The 15,468-nt window shown below is 41.5% G+C and overlaps 1 protein-coding gene across 1 annotated transcript in view; it reads left to right on the plus strand.

The window, feature by feature from the left end:
• Positions 1-15,468, plus strand: part of PAPPA (pappalysin 1) — a 220,807-nt gene that overhangs the window by 75,512 nt on the left and 129,827 nt on the right. The window contains exons 4-6 of the mRNA XM_019540642.1: positions 2,527-2,820; positions 6,883-7,075; positions 14,547-14,668. Coding sequence (XP_019396187.1) covers positions 2,527-2,820; positions 6,883-7,075; positions 14,547-14,668 — 609 coding nt within the window. The remainder of the gene's footprint in view (positions 1-2,526; positions 2,821-6,882; positions 7,076-14,546; positions 14,669-15,468) is intronic.

The following is a 15,468-nucleotide window of genomic DNA, read 5'->3' on the forward strand; positions in this document are numbered from 1 at the left end:
CTGCCAAGGCAGGGGGTCGGACTAGATGATCTACCTAGGTCCCTTCCGACTCTAGCTACTATGAAACTATGAAACTATGAAACTGTGAAAAGAGACAGAGAATTAGTGGACTCTTTACTCAGATCAGAAAATAATCCTTGGAGGGCTTTCTGTAGTGAAAGAGAGGTGATGGGACTCATTTTGAAGTTTGTATCAGTTGTTCTATCTTATAATTATAGCTAATCATCAACAGTATCTCCTAACAAAGCTGTTTATTGACAGACCAGGTTGACCAGAGCAAGAGCTGAGTAGAAAACCTTTAACTAGCCATTTCAGGTTGACTCACAATGAGGAAAAAAGTAAGAAAAAAAAATTGTTAGAACAGCCACCCCAGTCCTATGGTTGATCTGTGAGAATTCATTTTGAATCTTTTCTTTCTTCTTTCTTCCATAAATCCAATATGTGTTTAATAAAAAAATATGAAATATGTGCTGTAGTCCAGATCTAAGCACTGGAATATAAATTATCTGGGTGAGGCAGTTATCTTTTCTGGAAAACTTCAATTGAGTTAGACTCTTGACATCTGTGAAAAATATACGTCTTAAACAAAGGCGAAAATAAAACAGCCCTGCCCATACAACCCAATACAGTCCAGTGCCAATATTGTTTAGCCAACCTTTGTTGTAATTGCCTCTCCTATTTCAGGCTGGTGCCAAGATTTCCAGCACTAGACAATATACCCAAAAGAGCATCCTTTTGTAACGGGCCATCGCAAAATACTTAACAGAGGTTCTGTCTTGGAGCAATTCATTCCACCCGCATAGAGGTCAAACACCTGGTCATCTGTGCAGATGCTGTGCAGGAAGGATAGGGAGGTGGCAGTCATATCATCCTCCTAAAGAAAGGATCAGCACACTAGGATCAGAGAATCCACATAAAAACAAATCCACATTTCCTTAATTTGACCCATGCAGGGCTGGAGCAGGGACCAGTTCTGTGACTTGAAATGATTGTGCAGGTTTCTGGTGCTGCTTCTGAGGGGGATAAAACAGGTCAGAGAGCTTTATGCTGGTTTTCGACACCGGCAAAGATGTTCCTCATTGCATTGCTCACACACTTACATAAAATATACATAAAAATGGATATGACTTCTCTCCCCAACACACACACAAAGGCAATCTTTCACGTGTTTGTGGCCCTGCTCATACCCTTTTACTGTTGCAACAAGAGTCACCAAAAAGATGATGGTGGATCGGATCTGTGATGCATCATAATTTAATGATCTCATCTTCACTGTATTGCAGCCACTGATAAAATTCCTCCTGCATACCATTTCTCTCATCTCTCTCACTAAATTAGCTAGGCGTTACATCCAAGATTTATTTTACCATTATTCTTTTTAATATGGGTTTTCCTAATCTTAACAGGCAATGTAGGTAAACACTTTAAACTAAAAGCCTTATAAAAAAAGTTGAGTTTAATGTGCTAAATAAAGCAAATATGGAACAGAGCACTAAATCCAAGCAGAGCTATGGCTCAGCTAAACATATCCTTCTCATTATTAATTCAATGTACTGCAGAACCTTGCTAATTTGCCATTTGCTTATCTATTCCGTAATTCACACACCAAAAAATCACGTTTACTACTTTGCAAACATTTAACAATGAAGTTGGTCTAATAAGCTATCACATTAGTAAGATGTCATATTGTTTTTTTTTACAAATTAGACTCCTGCATATTTGCTAGTGTGCTGTGAAGTAATACCACAAACGGTTCGCATTAAACCACACTTGGATAGCAAGTGAACAAAGTATCTTTAAGTATAGATTTTCAAAACTGATTTTAAAATTTCTCCCTTTGAATTAGAAAATAGCTTCAGTTTTCTTTGTCCACTAATTAATTTGCAGATATCTCCAATATGCAACATACCTCTTCAACTGCTCTGTGAGTTGATAGGGTTTTGTTATATATGATTTTGTCCCATGTAAATAATGTACAGTGTATGTACTGTTTACGTTCTGTCATGAAGGAGCATTGTATCCAAACGCTCTGGACTATACCCAGGTTGGATGTAAGCTGGGAAGAGTTTTTTGATTTTAACAGGAATTTTGTCCAAATAACGCAAGACCCTGATTCAAAGCCTTCTAAACAAATGGAAATATTTCTTTTGACATCCATGAACTTTGAATCAGGACTACAGGGTTTGTCCCTGGCTTCCTTATCCTTCCAGTACCGTAGCAAACCCAAGTCATGTGGGCCCCATTATACATTATCTTTAACTCTTTAAGCTCTTGTAGATACAGCATTTTTACATGATTTTTTTGGTGTCAAGCCTGCAAAAAGCTGACTGTCTTCTGTTCTGGGCAGAGCAGTCTCAGTTCCCTGCTCAGTACCATAATGGTGTGATGAACAGTAAGATTTAGACCTATAAATGTTCTCCACCTCCTTACCCCCTGACGTTCCAATCAAGTAAGACAAATGCAATGCTCCTCCTTTCCCCCCAGGTGGTATTGTGTTGAATCCATCCTTTTCTCCTTCTCCCCCAGGTGGTATTGTGCTGAATCCATCCTTTTATGGCATCCCCGGCCACACACATACAATGATCCATGAAATTGGGCACAGCCTGGGGCTCTACCACGTCTTCCGGGGAATCTCTGAGATCCTATCCTGCAGTGACCCCTGCATGGAAACCGAGCCCTCGTTTGAGACGGGAGACCTCTGCAGTGATACCAACCCAGCTCCAAAGCAGAAGCTGTGTGGGGACCCTGGGCCTGGCAATGACACATGTGGTTTTCGCAGTTTCCTAAACACACCATACAGCAACTTCATGAGCTATGCAGGTACTTGGGCTTTTCCTACGTTTCCGGGAGTGGGGAGAAGAAAGATGCTGTGTAATATGTAGATTTAGGGGTGGAGTCATGAGAGACTAGATTGTAACTGGCTTATTTCAGATGGGATGTTCTATCGTTGCTGTGACCGGGTGTTGTCATTGAAGTTCCCATGATACTTTTCATCCAAAAGTATGGTGGTCAGGGCTCAACTCTGGCAAACTGGGGCTGGGATTGAGCAAGGTACTGAAGCTAGTTAGGCGCCCTGATCCCCGTTAATGTCAATGGGATCCGAATGCCTGACCTCTGGGATCTCCTTTGAAAATATCAGCTTTGGCAGTTAAGTCTCTCGTCCCTTACCAAAGTGATAAATGTAGGCTGGAGACTTGTGCCAGCCACGTGCTTGGATGTGCCTGATCATACTCTTTGCTGTCTGCTCTAATATCATGTGCATGGTATGGGCTGGCTCTGTTTCCATCCCTCCTGTCTCTGCATCGCTCTGTCAAGGGTTCAAATCTGTGTCTTATGACTGGTATTATGTCTACATTTGGAGTGCTCTCCTAGTTAAGTAGTCCTGGTATAGCATCCTTACAAAGCACTCCTAGGTCTACAATAACAAAGCAGTAAAACCACAGCCAAGAAGTGAATCAAGTTATACCAGCAAAGCACAGTTTGTCAATCTATTAAAGGGAGTTCTGCCAGCACAGGTGCATCAGACAGGGAACATACTCCTCCACACTGCTGGCTGACAAAGCTGTGCTGGCAGAAATCGGTAGTATACACATGGGCTGGCGCTCCGTGCTGACATTTCAGTTTAGCGCTAGGAAGGAATGCTGAGCTCTCCGAGTGCCTCTCCCTCAGATAACGCATGGGCACGGGGGATGGGATCGCTGCCCCTGCCTGCTGGAAGTTTAAGGGCAAACGAAGAAGCCCGGGTCGCTTGATGAAGGGGATAGTGTTCGATGCTTTGGTCAGCGTTCCCCTTTTCATGGGGTTCTAAGTCCTGATGGCAAGACTCCTTTACTCCACAAAGAGAAGGTGCAACTAATGAGTGAACTATTTTAGTTACAGTTGCTTTCAGGTATATTTCTACTCCTGCCATGGCTAGATTTTTCATGCAAGGGGCCATGTGAGTGGCCTGAGGCAAAGGGGAAGTTTGCTTTATAACCAAAATACATTTAAGCCTTGAATGTCAGTGAATTAAAGCAGTGCTGATTTTTTTCTTTTCTTTTCCCCTCTTTTAAGGTGTAGTTTCAAGGACAAATTTGTACAGAGCAAGCCAGCTCCTCACCACATGTTGTACACCTCTTGTGAGCACAATAGTAGGAAACCAATTCTACCTACTAAGTTTCTACAACAGTCTCACACCTGGATGTAGTTACCACTTTTTGGTAATAACACACCTCCAATCAGTATTTTCAGGGATGTGGACAGGGGCAATAGCCCTGGAATGGGGAATGAATGTTTCAATGTGCAGAGATTTCTTCTGTCTGGAGAGAGCCTTCCTTGCTAACTCTATCAGCAGATGACACCGACAGGCAGAACAAAGAGATATCTATCTACTAGTGGGAACTAGAGATGTGCTGGTGTTGGGGACAAAAATTATTATTTATTCTTGAAAAAATAAGTGAAGCAACACGATAGGCATCTCTAGAGCTCATGCATGAATCTGTTTGTTTGCTTTTTTTGTTGTTCCCAGTGGAATAAAATTTATATCAGGATATCAGATCTTTGTAGAAATACCTTTGAAACATCTAGGTTGAGGTCATGCAGCTCTAAATTCTTGCTTGCTTGCTTTCATTCCAATTAATATCTGCTTGTGTGTCTCAAATATATCTTCTTTGCTCTCTTTGGACTTAACCAGACAGGTAATATTGACAAGTCAGTCTGTCTGTTTAGGTATTTATTTGTCATCTTGCGTCCAGCTCTGATATCTGAGCACCAATTTAATGTTTAAAGCTCTTCTCCCACAAAACAGCCCATGCAGATATTTAGACTGACTCCAAGCTCCAGCAGAGAATGCAGGTCATCTTCCCCCTGCGCCATTGTCTCCAAGCTCTCCTGTATATATTTTATTGTTCCTTTATGATGGCTATTAGAGGCCTTTGTGCACTTTGGGGCTTCCTTGAGGAATATTTATGGCTTTTACAGGATGCTCAGGACCATCAATAATTATTGAGGAAATCCAAGGATGCTACATTAATGTGGCTTCTTGCATGTAAACAGCAGCTTCGGGCTGGCCACTGGGATTTAATGGATATTTTCAAATCAACTGCACCTGCCTATCTTATTGTTGTGCTTGATGAGGGGAAGTTAGTTACTCTGTGGAATTTGCCAAGGAGACATACTGTAAAGTACACAATCCCTAGGCAGTCTCCTGCATTTGGTTCAGCAAAAAAAAAAAAAAAAAAAGTAATGAGCGCTGCAATTTAAGCACCGATTCCAACCAGAGCAGGCTCCTTGTGCTGTCGTTTGTGGGAGGACTGGAGAGAATTCTACCAAGTCAGTAAATTCAGTCAGCTTTTAAGACCATTTTCATGCTGTCCAATTCTGCTTGAGCTCAAACCTGAAGGCATCAGAACCCCTGCTAATGTGTATAACTAAACCTTAAACTATATCAAATTGGCAACATATTCAAATAAGCAAACAACTGACCCAGCTTCAGTAACCCACCACTCTCACAACAGCTGTGCAAAACTCACTAGTACTTGCACCACTGTTGTGTCTAGAATCCCTTGCTAAGATTCAGGCCCTGTTGAGCTACATGTTACATGCACACGGTGAGAAATATTTCTCTTTGGTGCTTGCTGGAAAAGGGCCAGAATGGAGGAAAGGACCTTTGACAAACTAAGGTGCAAGCTTGGGAATGGTGAGCTCTGGGTTGTCCCTGCTCTGTGTGACATTGGGCAACTCATTTAGTTTTCTCTGGGCGCATCTACAGGTGCATTCATGTGCTTTTGCTACCGTGCATTGTTTAGTACCTCTAATGTGAAGTACTACATAAAGGCACATTAGGCTGCCCTAATGCACAGTAGCAAAAGCACACACTTTTTTAGTGATGCTTAATGCATGGTAGCCTATTCTACTGTACATTCGCATATTAGCACAGTTTTCTCTGGGCCACTTTAATGGGCTTTGGAAGAGGCTACTGTACATTAAAGCACATGTATAGATGTCCCCTCTGTTTAGTAGTGAAATATGGTTTATGGCCTTCCTGCCTGAGCTAACATTGCTGATGTTTTTGCAAATGGTTGTCTCTTTAGTGTCCCTTGCTTCCTTCTGGCTATCTAAGGGGGTGGCAAGTGGGTGCTCCCTCCTTTTCTGTCTCTGAGAACAAAACTGCTTAGTTCCTTAACCTGTTAGACTTAAGAGTTCAGGAAGCAGTCCAAGAAAACCTCCGATCTTTGGAGACCAAAACAAGAAAAGGAAACTTCCATTTCTTGGTGCAGATGGTTCTGTGTTTCCCCTGGGCCCTGTGACTGCCCCATCAAAAGTCCTTGGTACCACATCCTAAGTCCTTGTTACATGGGGCAATCCCTTTCCCTGGACCTTAACTCATAGCTTGGTTGTAGCAGAAAGATACTGAGAATCAGGATGAGGACCTAAAATACTTTCCACAAATTGGTTTGGAGAAGTGTGTGTGATGGGATAAGGGAGGAGGGTTTGGAAAAAGAACCTTACACTGAATTGTGCTTTTGTTCCTTTCTTTTCCCACATTTCCTTTTACATGAAAACCTTTTCCATTTCCAGTCACAGTGTAGCTCCAACTCTGATCAAAAGAAGCTGCACTCAGGCTTTCTGGATTCTTTTGGACCTCTGTGCATCACTGTTCACCTTGGGGTGATCTTCAGGATCTTCATGTGTGCCCCAAGACACAGGAAAAAGGAGGGATTCTTTTTTTTACTTCTGTTTCCTTTCACCTGTCTCCAGAAGTGATGACTGCACTAATTTGTTCACAGGCCATTAACTCCTGCACTCTGGGAGAGCCCTTCCTGTCATCCGCAAGGAGCTCAGAAGCTCACATTTACCAGCTCATAATTCTCTCTCCCTCTCTCTCATTCTGTTGGCTTTCAGATGATGACTGCACCAACTCTTTCACGCCCAATCAAGTAGCAAGAATGCACTGCTACTTGGACCTGGTATACCAGAGCTGGCAGCCTGCCAAGAAGCCAGCCCCCATTGCCATCGCCCCACAGATCGTAGACCGAACATCAACCTCCATCTCCCTGGAATGGTTTCCTCCCATCGATGGCCACTTCTTTGAAAGGTGATCATGAGTTATTATATGCTCTAGGAGCTTCGAATTAACCAAAGGCACCAGTTCAGGAAAGCACTTAAATACATGCTTGAGTTCCTTCGTGCTTAGAGATGCTTTCCTAATCAGGGCTCGTCTCAGTAGCTTATTGATCTATTTGTTCCACTTCCACATGTTCCTTTGCTTCTTGACCAGGCTGTAGCAGTCTGTCTGGACCCATTGTTTAGTCATTTGAGGAGCACATATCTTCCCTGCTATATATAAAAAAAGCATTTAAAATTACTGATTCTCACTTTTGCAGTCTCTGTTTTTTATATGAGAAGTTCTCCATACACAATTGTCCATTCACAAACAGGACTTCTGAATGCAAGCCCCTGCTATGCCTAATCCTATACTTTTCATGTGCAATACACAACAAATCATGCTGCTGCCGCAGTGACAACATAAGAAATAGAGGCCCTGCAGTTCCTTCCAGTGTTTGGAACAGCACACCCCTTTTGCTAGGCAAATAGGTGACAACAGGGAGTGGGCAAGGCTAGGAGATCTTTCAGAGCCACTTGTACAGTACATCTTAACAGCTATTGAACAACTTCAGTTAAGAGATTTTTGTCCCCCTTGCTTCAAAATGTCTGTACAGCCTAACTACTCAGGCTTCTTAACTGAATAAATGATTAGGCTGGATAAGCTTGTAGATCATAGAAATCATAAAAAGTAGGGTTGGGAGGGACCTCAGGAGGTCATCTAGTCCAACACTCTGCTTTAAGCAGAACCAGCCCCAACTAGTTCATCCCAGCCAAGGGTGGAGATTTCACAACCTCTCTGGATAACCTGGTCCAGTGTTTTATTACCCTTTTAGTGAGGGTAGCGTAGACCGTACAAGCTTCTAAGTGTATGTCAGAAAGAACTTGTATAGGAGATGATGTGTGCACATGGAGGCCTGTAGTTAGTTATGCATATTCAATATAATAAAAAAGATTAATTCTATATTAATGAAAACTACGTGAACAAGCTGGCAGTTCATGTTTGCAAAAATCACAATATAAAACGCTTGCATGTATGCAGCAACCTGTACTACTTTGTATTTCATTAAAATATATTTATGACCAAATTGACTGAGTTGTGGTAGTGCTGAGAGATCTACCAGTACATTTCCTGCAGACATTTGCATTCTTAGTTTTTGTATTACAGTAACCAACTTTGTTTGCATGGAATTTCCATGGATTTTTAAGTTAAAAATAAATTTGTGTGTCCACTGGAGTCAAAGCAACGTGCATTGAATTTGTGACGTTCCAAATACAAGTATATTAGCACATGAATGGTCTTAAGTGTCAATACTCATATTCATTTAAATTAAAATATTTCAAAAAAAATATTGTCTACAGCACAGAAAAACTTCCCTCTTGGGCAAAAAGGTCAAGACAAAAAACCATGCACCATTTAAGATGCAATTCCACTATATTTTGGATTTACATGATACATAGAAATTTGTTCTAATCCTTTGCACAAGAAGGGATTTCACCATATGTGCATGATAAGACAGCTAATGCAGTAACAGATCTGATTCAATAATGAAACTAAGGGGAGGCAATTGGGGCACCAGCCCCAGGTGCCGATTTTTGGTGCAGGGAGGCATAAAAATAATAGCCACTGCTGCTGCTCTCCTAGCTACCATGCCACTGCTGACAGTGCAACTGCAGCTGCTGCGCTGTGCACCACCACCATGTAGGGCCCAGAGCCTCCCAGTTACAGCTCTGATCAGATCAGTCATGGATCTAGAGCAGTGGTTTTCAACCTAACAAATTTCAAATGGAGGTACGGGCCCTTTGGAATTGTAAGTCTAGGTATTCACATACTTTTGACTGATCATAGTCATCTTTTGCAAACCCCTTAAACAGTCTGTGGACCCCCAGAGGTTCACAGACCACAGGTTGAAAACCACTGATCTAGAGGGCTTCAGCACATTACCATTTTCTTTCATTCTAGTTATGCATCAGTACAATGTGTTTTGAAAACATGGCCCTAAAATGTATGGGGTTTTGTCTGAAACACTGAGAATTAGTCTGGCATTTTTGGCCCATGATCATCCATTTTTAAAGGTAAATTAAGTTTCCCCCATATGCATTTAATTTAGATTTCATAAGTTAGTTGTTGTATTTAAATAAATCCCATCTGCCTGTTAATTAATCTTATATCAATATTTTTTCCTTAGGTAAAAGAATGTGTCTCTAGTATAACTTGAGGTCTAAGAAATATGTATATTTTAAATAACTCATAACTAGTTGTTGCTTAAAGGGTACACAATGAATAGCCCATTAAATTTAGATTTCCATAACAAAGTTATTTTCTGTTAACTGAGTACTGATTTCTTTGAAACCTGTCCTTTGGGACTTGAAATCTATGTGGTCAATATTACTGAGTACAGTTAGCACCGAGACATTGTTAAGAGGTTTATATCCAGTTCCTTGTTTCTTCATATTAAAAGAAGTTTGCTAAACCTAACTTAAACTAAAATATTTCCATGGCCTTTAGAAATGTCGCTGAACTATTTTTTTCTTAAAACTTAATCGTTCTGCTGGTAAGTTTGTTTCTTTCAACAGATCAGAACTGTTAGGGGGTCCAGTCCAGCAAATGTGTATTCATACACTTAACTTTAAGTACTTATATAATCCAGCAGGACTGCTTACATGGTTAAAGGCAAGCACACCTCGGTTTGCAGGGTAGTCCCCACTGTGTGAGAAAACTCAAAGGTGAAAATAGATATATATGTCGTTTCACCTGTATGGGACAAGGCTGTATCCATGCAGTGATATTTAGTCATAGCGCAAACCTTGAAGCCAAATCTCACTTGCTTCATTCAAATGAATAGATACATCTACTGCAGTAGAACTATTCATACAAATACCAGAACACAGATTCGCTGCTGCTGTGTGCCTCTGGCCTGATTCTTACTCTACTGAGACCATTTTTACACTCCCCTGGCAGTGGAAAGGAGACTAGAGAGAGCATATATCACATCAGTTAGATATACATAATATGTATTGTACGTTAAGTCCCATTTATAATGGCAGAGTAGTATAAAGTGTTCTTGAGTCAACTGCACAAAACTGAGCTGTATCTGCTAGCAAAGAAGTAATGCATGGCTAGCTAAGATATCTCTGCATGGTATTGCATTGTGACCTGAAGCCCCTGGAGTTGCTTGTCTTTTAGAATTAATTCATGTTGCCAACTCTTGTCATTGTTGTTTGAAGTCCTGCAATACTAAGTATTTCCCTTTAGTTTTAGCTTCTGGAGTCATGTGATTAGATAAAAATGTCAGCTATTACTTAACAAAAAAAGTATATTTCCATCCTTTTTGGTTGCAAAAGAAAGCTTGAAACATGACCTCTAAAGTTTCCAAACCAGAAAAAAGAATCCCAGCTCTCTTAATCTCAATGATTTGGGAGGGGTAGGGTGGAGGGGGAGGAATCGCATTCATGATTTTTGAATAGGTGCAGTTGACCATATTGTATTCTTGTCTTTCTATGAGGGATTCTTTTAATTTACTCATAGCAAAAGACCAAGGCACCTCAGCAAAGGTCGCTCTACCAGATACCCACACTAGTGTAACAGTCCTTGTGAAGAAGTAGTCTAAGTAGTCTCCAGTAGTCCAGAACGTCATCCCTGCTTGTGTGTCTGGAATCCTTGGCATTCCTGATGCTCCCAGCTATTGTTTGGAAGAACCAGTCTTGTGAACTGAAAGCCTCCATATTATCTGATTGTCCCACAAACGCATGTATTAAAAAACCCCCAACAAAACAGCAGCAGCAGCAAATCGCATGAAAGCAAAAGGGGGATAAAAACGATCATTCATTTCCCGACTGCATCTCCACACTGTTTTCATCTTGCTGTTGTCAAACATCCATTCATGTGGATACGGCTTTGATATGCATAGGCTGAATGTAAAGAGTTATTGTAGGGGGGCTCTACAGCAAGTCCTGCTTGGGTAATAAGCACTGAGTGCTTCTGATCTTCCAACTGTTTATCAAAGCAAGTGCATTAGTTTCCATGGATGTGATAATACCTTGTTCTTTTCATCACTGTATTTGGTGCAATACAATTTCTAGATCTAAACGAGGGTACTTCCTTCCTTGCTTGCTTTCAATACCTCTGAGGACACAGAAGGAATTCTGAACTCCAAATAGACATAAGTAAACTTCAATCTAAATACAGCCATCCATGGTATGAAAGCATGGCAGATTTCCCATTTGCTATTGGATTGCCCACTAATCTTACTGAGACTGTTATGACAATTGTCTCAGTAGAAAGCAGTGGATCCACTTCACTGACTGGTTGTTTTGCTGGAATACATCCACTCTATACCATGAACTCCATGCCACTGGAGTCTGCCTAGTATTTGGCTTCTCACATAACACAGAAAGCTAGATCCTCCATCACCCTGCACTTTTGGTAGCTTACTACATTAGGACAGAATGAAGGCATTTTCAGAAGAAAACTTGAGTGTGACTGGTTATCGTTCTGGTTGGGTAGCATTTTGCATTGGTGTAAATGGCTGCATTAGGTACCTGGCAGCAGAAAATCTGGCTCAGAGTTTCACAAACCTGTAATAGCAAAACCCTAAGTGGTTCAGATGTCTATGTCTGCTTATAGGATTTATGTGCAAAAGTTTGCATGAATAAACAAACCAAAAGCTTTAGCCCAAGAGTTATCCCCAGCGTAACTCCTTTTTAGCCTATGAGTTAAATCAGGGATGAGTTTGGCTCCTACGCTGGAAAAGTAAAAAGAAGAAAGTGTTCACAGACTTTCCCACATGATACTCCTTGTGATTTTTCTTACCTCCAAGTTGTTGCTGGTAAAAGAAAATGTTTGTCCATGAGCCTACAGTTTTTTTCCACCATGGCAGCCTATGATGAAACCATATAGCTGCTAATTTGAGTAAAAGCAGTCCTAATTGTGGAAACTTGGCTTTTGATTCCCGGTCCTCATCCAGGACCAAGTGCAGGAGTCTCTTTGCTGAGAAACTGGAAGAGTGCTGCTACAGGGGGTTCTGTCCCCCATATCCATAGATTGTAGGGAAAAAAAGTGCATGATGATAATGCTACATTTCACTTCCCTAGTGCCTCTCAGCCAAGGGCCTTATAAACATATGTCAATTAATTAAGCTTTATTAGTTTCTCAAACAATAACTATAAACAAAGTAGTTAAGACATGCCCTGTAAAGTATGTAAGTGGTATTAACCAAATTTTGCAGGTGTGTAAACTGAGACTGGGAGAGGATAAGTAATATATAGCTTGTGGCAGGCACTATAGGAGGTCAAATAGAGAACAGGAAGCAGAGCAAAGGATACTGTGATCCTTACTCTGACCTCTGTACACACGTACTTTTAATTTCCTCCAAAATGTTCAATGAACACATCCATTTGTTTACCTGTGTTGTTTAAAATGCACATGATTTCTCCTCAGAAATGAGCTCCTGGCATCATTGACGTTAATGGCCATAATATTGTTCCCATTGCTCCAAAAATTCACTCCAGGTCCTTCTTCCTGACAATTCCCCTTACAGCTTCATGAAAGAGCCGAAGGAAAAAAAAAAAGATTTGAAATCACTGGACATGTCTACATGAGACATTTACTGCACAGGTGAATAATTAGCTGTGCAGTAAATGGTATGCCCAGGAGCAATAAGTTGCAGAGCAGTAAGCTCTGCAGTTTATTGCTGTGCATTAATAGCATGTGTAGATATACCTACAATCTACAAATAAGTGTTGCTGTAAGATCCTACAGCAAACAGAGTGAATCTGGGTTTTGGTCATTGAAAGAGAAGCTAGACCCCAGAGCCCCATAAGAGGTCAAAGCCTGAATTCATATTTCTGAGGGCCCTTCCCGTCTTACCATTCTCAAAGAGCTCAGATATAGGATGCCATTTCCTAGTTTTACAATAACTTCTAGCTGAGGATGCCAACAGACCTGGCTAAAAACTGCACAAATAAGCCTCACAACTAGAGCCAGTCAAACTGCTAATCACTAAGAATTAGCGTCTATTTGTGGTGATGAAATTTGGTTTTGAACCAATCCTGATTGATATCCATACATATCTGAGGCAGAGTGCAAAGTAATTGTTTTATTTGGCTCTTGCTATGCGTGTTGTGCCTTTGGTGTGCACACATTTTTTTTAATAGGCATGCAATAAATAGCAACTAGTGAATCTTCGGATGAATTATGGTGCACACTAACATTTGGGAGGCTTCCAAGCCTTGCAAATATTTTAATACATACTTCAAAGTGATGCGACTGCCAGGAGCATTGAATACTGGAACTAGTGGGTTAACGCCCCAGCAGAGGCTAATCAGTATTACTACCGCAGTCACTAGAACTGCACCAGTGGACATCAGTTGTACTTCTGGTTCTATGAATTTAATAGCAATAATATTTGTGAATCAGTGGGTTGTTTCTTTTTCCTCATTGAACATTGGAAGGAGCTCACGTTAACCATATTTTATGTACGAGGAAACTGCAGCCCAGAGAGGTTAATGCCTTACCTCTGGTCACTAGTGGGGCCACAAATGAGTCAAGAATAGAAATGAAATCTCCTGATGTCACTTTGTCTGCTTGAAGAACTAGACCAGGCATCTTCTCTCTCATCAGGGCTTGATCCCCTTTTATTAAAGAAAAATCAAACAACCCAGCATGGTTTTGCAAGTGCCTGGCCTCGTACAGGTTTCCCTCGCCAACCACAGGGGTTAGGTTCCTGAAAGTTCCTGTGGCTGGAAAAATTGTGGTTCATAAGACAAAAGGTTTATGGGAAAAATGGGGTTAGGGACTTGAATATAAATAATAAAGGAACATACAGTGTTTTATATTCACCACACTCTCTCCACATGTTAGACAATCCAGCAACCTCACTTTTGTTTCCAAGGACACCACTTTCCTTGCCCTCTTCACAAATTGTTCACCTTCACCACTCACTCACTGAGAGGCCATAATTAAGGGCAAAATGCAAAAATCACTAAGAAATTGAGAGAAAAATGCAGAGCACCTGCAACTGAACATTAATGGTGTGAAGCACAGCACAAGACTGAGCGTGCATGTGGAGATGGGAGTGTCACGGGTGGCTAGCAAGAGCACGGGTGATTTGAAATGGCAGGTGGCAGGCTGATGCATGGCCACCAAAAACTGTGGTTACTCAAAATTGTATACCGTGTTAACCATAATGGTGTACGGAATATTAACCGTGGATACTCAAAACCATGGTTGGCAAAACCTGGTTGGCAAGAGAAACCTGTATATCCCACATGATCATTACATGGATATAGACTTCATAGGCCATTATACTGAACCTTCAGAAGGCCAGAAAGTGTTCTTTGCCAGTGCCTCAAGGAAAGAAGGTTAAGTGAAATTTAGTCTTGTTGCTTTTAGCATAGTTGAATGAGCTGCTTATTCAACTGTTACTAAGTTGGTGTGTTTTCCTGTTTTCCTGGCCTCCTAGAGAAGTGGGATCAGCATGCGATCTATGTGTGGAAGGAAGAGTCCTGGTGCAATATGCCTTCAGTGCCTCCTCACCAATGCCATGTGACCCATCAGGGCACTGGAGTCCAAGAGAAGCAGAAGGTGAGTAGACAGGATGGAGGAGAGGACGTTTTTGCTATAGAAGCAAAATGGTGGTATAGTGGTAGTAAAGGAGGAGAACAGAAAAGGACAGAGTCAGATAAAACTGATTATCTCCACAAGTAGTACGATGCAAAATAAAGCTCCAGGAAATGTATAGGAGCAACTTCATCTTCAAAGTAACCCATTGACTGAAGCCTCTGCTGACACATGCCTGTACAGCTCCCATGTAAGTCAATGGGAGACGAACATACATTTCAAGAACAGGATGTTCCAGGAAACTGTTCATTTAATTTATCAGGATTCTGTTACTTTTGCTATTACTGGGTGCAATACACTCCAAGGCAGTTTGAGCCGGAGTAAACTAGCCCTGGGGGCACCCAGGAAAGCAGCAATTTGAGCCAGGGTACAGCAGTTTACGACAAGGCTGGGGACATAGGGGGTCAGCCCCAGGCTCTGGGTGGCAGCATCAGGTAGTGGAGAGGCTGGCTAGGGCAAGAGGGTGCTAAAAATGTGCAGCCAGGTGCCTGCTGGCTGCGCTGACAAGGCATAATTTGTGCCTGCAGTCAGCACCGACATGTGCATTTAATTGCAGTTAATTATCTCACCATAAGATAGCGGGGACCCTGCTAGTCCCCGACAGTAGTATCTTACAGTGGCATTAATTAGTTTACTGCAGCCTAATAGCATCACATGTGTAAACAGTTAGGCTTTTCTCCACAGTTAATTAGTTTACTCCACAATTAAGCATATGTGTTGACTTGGCCACTAAGTACTAATGTACTCCATGAATGCCAGCAGTG

The sequence above is a fragment of the Crocodylus porosus genome, unplaced genomic scaffold (assembly GCF_001723895.1).
Source record: "Crocodylus porosus isolate Cpor-Errol unplaced genomic scaffold, CroPor_comp1, whole genome shotgun sequence".
Lineage (NCBI taxonomy): Eukaryota > Metazoa > Chordata > Crocodylia > Crocodylidae > Crocodylus > Crocodylus porosus.